The sequence below is a fragment of the Palaemon carinicauda genome, chromosome 37, assembly GCF_036898095.1.
Source record: "Palaemon carinicauda isolate YSFRI2023 chromosome 37, ASM3689809v2, whole genome shotgun sequence".
NCBI classification, from domain to species: domain Eukaryota; kingdom Metazoa; phylum Arthropoda; class Malacostraca; order Decapoda; family Palaemonidae; genus Palaemon; species Palaemon carinicauda.
The window spans coordinates 58,167,422-58,169,921 of NC_090761.1; the positions used below are offsets into that span (position 1 = coordinate 58,167,422).

General features: G+C 28.0%; 1 protein-coding gene across 1 annotated transcript in view; it reads right to left on the reverse strand.

The window, feature by feature from the left end:
- The window catches only part of LOC137629139 (uncharacterized), a 286,776-nt gene that overhangs the window by 153,461 nt on the left and 130,815 nt on the right, over positions 1–2,500 (reverse strand). The window contains exon 3 of the mRNA XM_068360410.1: positions 2,223–2,367. Within this exon, the coding sequence (XP_068216511.1) occupies positions 2,223–2,367 (145 nt within the window). The remainder of the gene's footprint in view (positions 1–2,222; positions 2,368–2,500) is intronic.

Genomic DNA, 2,500 nt, shown 5'->3' on the forward strand with positions numbered 1-2,500 from the left:
CTCTCTCTCTCTCTCTCTCTCTCTCTCTCTCTCTCTCTCTCTCTCTCTCTCTCTCTCTCTCTCTCTCTCTCTCTCTGTATATATATATATATATATATATATATATATATATATATATATATATATATATTTATATATATACAGACACCCACACACACACACACACACACATATATATATATATATATATATATATATATATATATATATATATACTTATATATGTATATGTATGTTCATATATATACTGTATATATATATATATATATATATATATATATATATATATATATATATATATATATATATATATATATATATATATATATATATATATATATATATATGCTGAGTAAACAATCCTTATAAAGCAAACTACAGTATATTCAACCGATTCAAACATTATAAAGAAGAACGTTTACATAAAATAGTATATCACATACAAATGTCATTAAATATGAGGCTGATCCTAAGATAAAGTACAGCTAATCTGGATTAATTTGGGTGGTGGATTAGCCAAGGAAAGGCCAAGGACATTTATCAGGATTATTTATGCTCTTTCAGTTCTCTTTTATATCTCTTTCGAACATCCTTTGTAGAGTGAAATTGAGGGCAAATGGAATTTGTTTTTCATTGAAATTATTTTTCAGTTGTTAGCTGTATTATTGCCTTTTTAAATGGTTCCTGGAATCTGTAAGTCTTATGTAATTAGAAACGTAAATATTAGATTATTTTTACAATTATTTCTTTGCTTTTGTACCATAATGTCAATGAATCATAGTCCATACATGTTTTCTAAAAATGTATTTCAATTCCGCTTAGACATATTTTACATGTTCATATTCCCTTAGAGTTATTGTATGATAAACTACATTTATATTGTATTTGCAATTGAAGCAATTTAAAAAGAATCCATACGTTTATGTAATATGCATCATTTGTTGAGTTTCACTCTATTCTAGATGTACTTTTGAAAGATCCACGTCTTACAACAATGTCCAAAAATGACAAGTAAAAGTGATTATCCTTCTCTGTGAATTTGATAAGATTGATTTTATTTCATTTAATTTTTTTTTTTTAATGTTTTTGGACACTTAAAATCAATGCCCTTTTCGTACACCATAAGAATCGCATGTCAGCAATTGATTTCAGATTTGCATAAGAGTTAAAAAGAAATTTCACTAGAGGCCTATTAAATCCTTCATTTATACAGTTACTTAAAGAAACTTTTTTCAATGTAAGTTATGGTATAAGCTGTTAATCTCACTCTATTATACATTGTTTAGAAGAATATTAATATTTTTTTTTCTCATTTCGTAAGTCTTTCTCTGGCTAATAAAGTACCCGGAATAATCCAGGACGACAATATTTTATATAAAGACCAACTTTTAATTTAAAGACCTGTGTTCTTCTGAATTGGTTATGTAGCATTGTTTTTTCCCCCAATATTTCATTTTACTGAAACCGTGGTTCTTTTATTTTTTTAAATTAAAGCAAATTAACCGTCTTACAACCTTTTAGTTCATTTTCAACATTGCTTACTTAATAATTCCTAATATATCAAGACCAAAATTATATGAGTTTTTTTATCTTACAGCTGAAATCACTGAAATCCTTGTAAACGAAGCGTCATAATTCAGAGGTGTTAGAGATTCAAGTATATCAACTCGGAGAGTGACAGAATACGGAAATTTAGACAATTGGTCATAAATCAATTATCCGAAATCATTTTTGCATCTATCTATCTATCTATCTATGAAGCTCACATTTTATATTCAAACACTCGGTATGAGTCAACTTAAACGAATTAATTTTTGCATCTACCTATCTATCTATATATCTATTTATCTATCTATCTATGAAGCTCACATATTTTATATTTAGACATTCGACATAAGTCAATTAACCGTGATAATTTATGCATCTATCTATCTATATCTATCTATCTATCTGCGCACAAAGCTCACGCATTTTATATTTAGACATTCGAGATGAGTCAAATAACCGAGATAATTTTTGCATCTATCTATCTATCTATCTATCTATCTATAAAGCTCACGTATTTTATATTTAGATATTCAAGATGAGTCAAGTAACCGTGATAATTTTTACATCTATCTATCTATCTATGAAGCTCACGTATCTTAGATTTAGACATTCGATATGAGTCAACTTAACCGAGATAGTTTTTGCATCCGGAACTCCATTAGTTTTCAACTTACCTGTTTGGATTTTTGCAATGCCCTTCTCGGAACTGGCACGTGCTTTTAAAGAAGTCCATCCTCTGCTTGCAGTATGCATTATCCATGCAGATGTTGGCAGCGCGCTCACAAGTGGGAATTTGCAACATTGGGTGCATGTCCACATCTGCAATGGAACAGTAATCATGTTTAGGACGAAGTATTATTATTATTATTATTACTATTATTATTATTATTGTTGTTGTTGTTGTTGTTGTTGTTTTTATTATTATTATTATTATTATTATTATTATTATTAT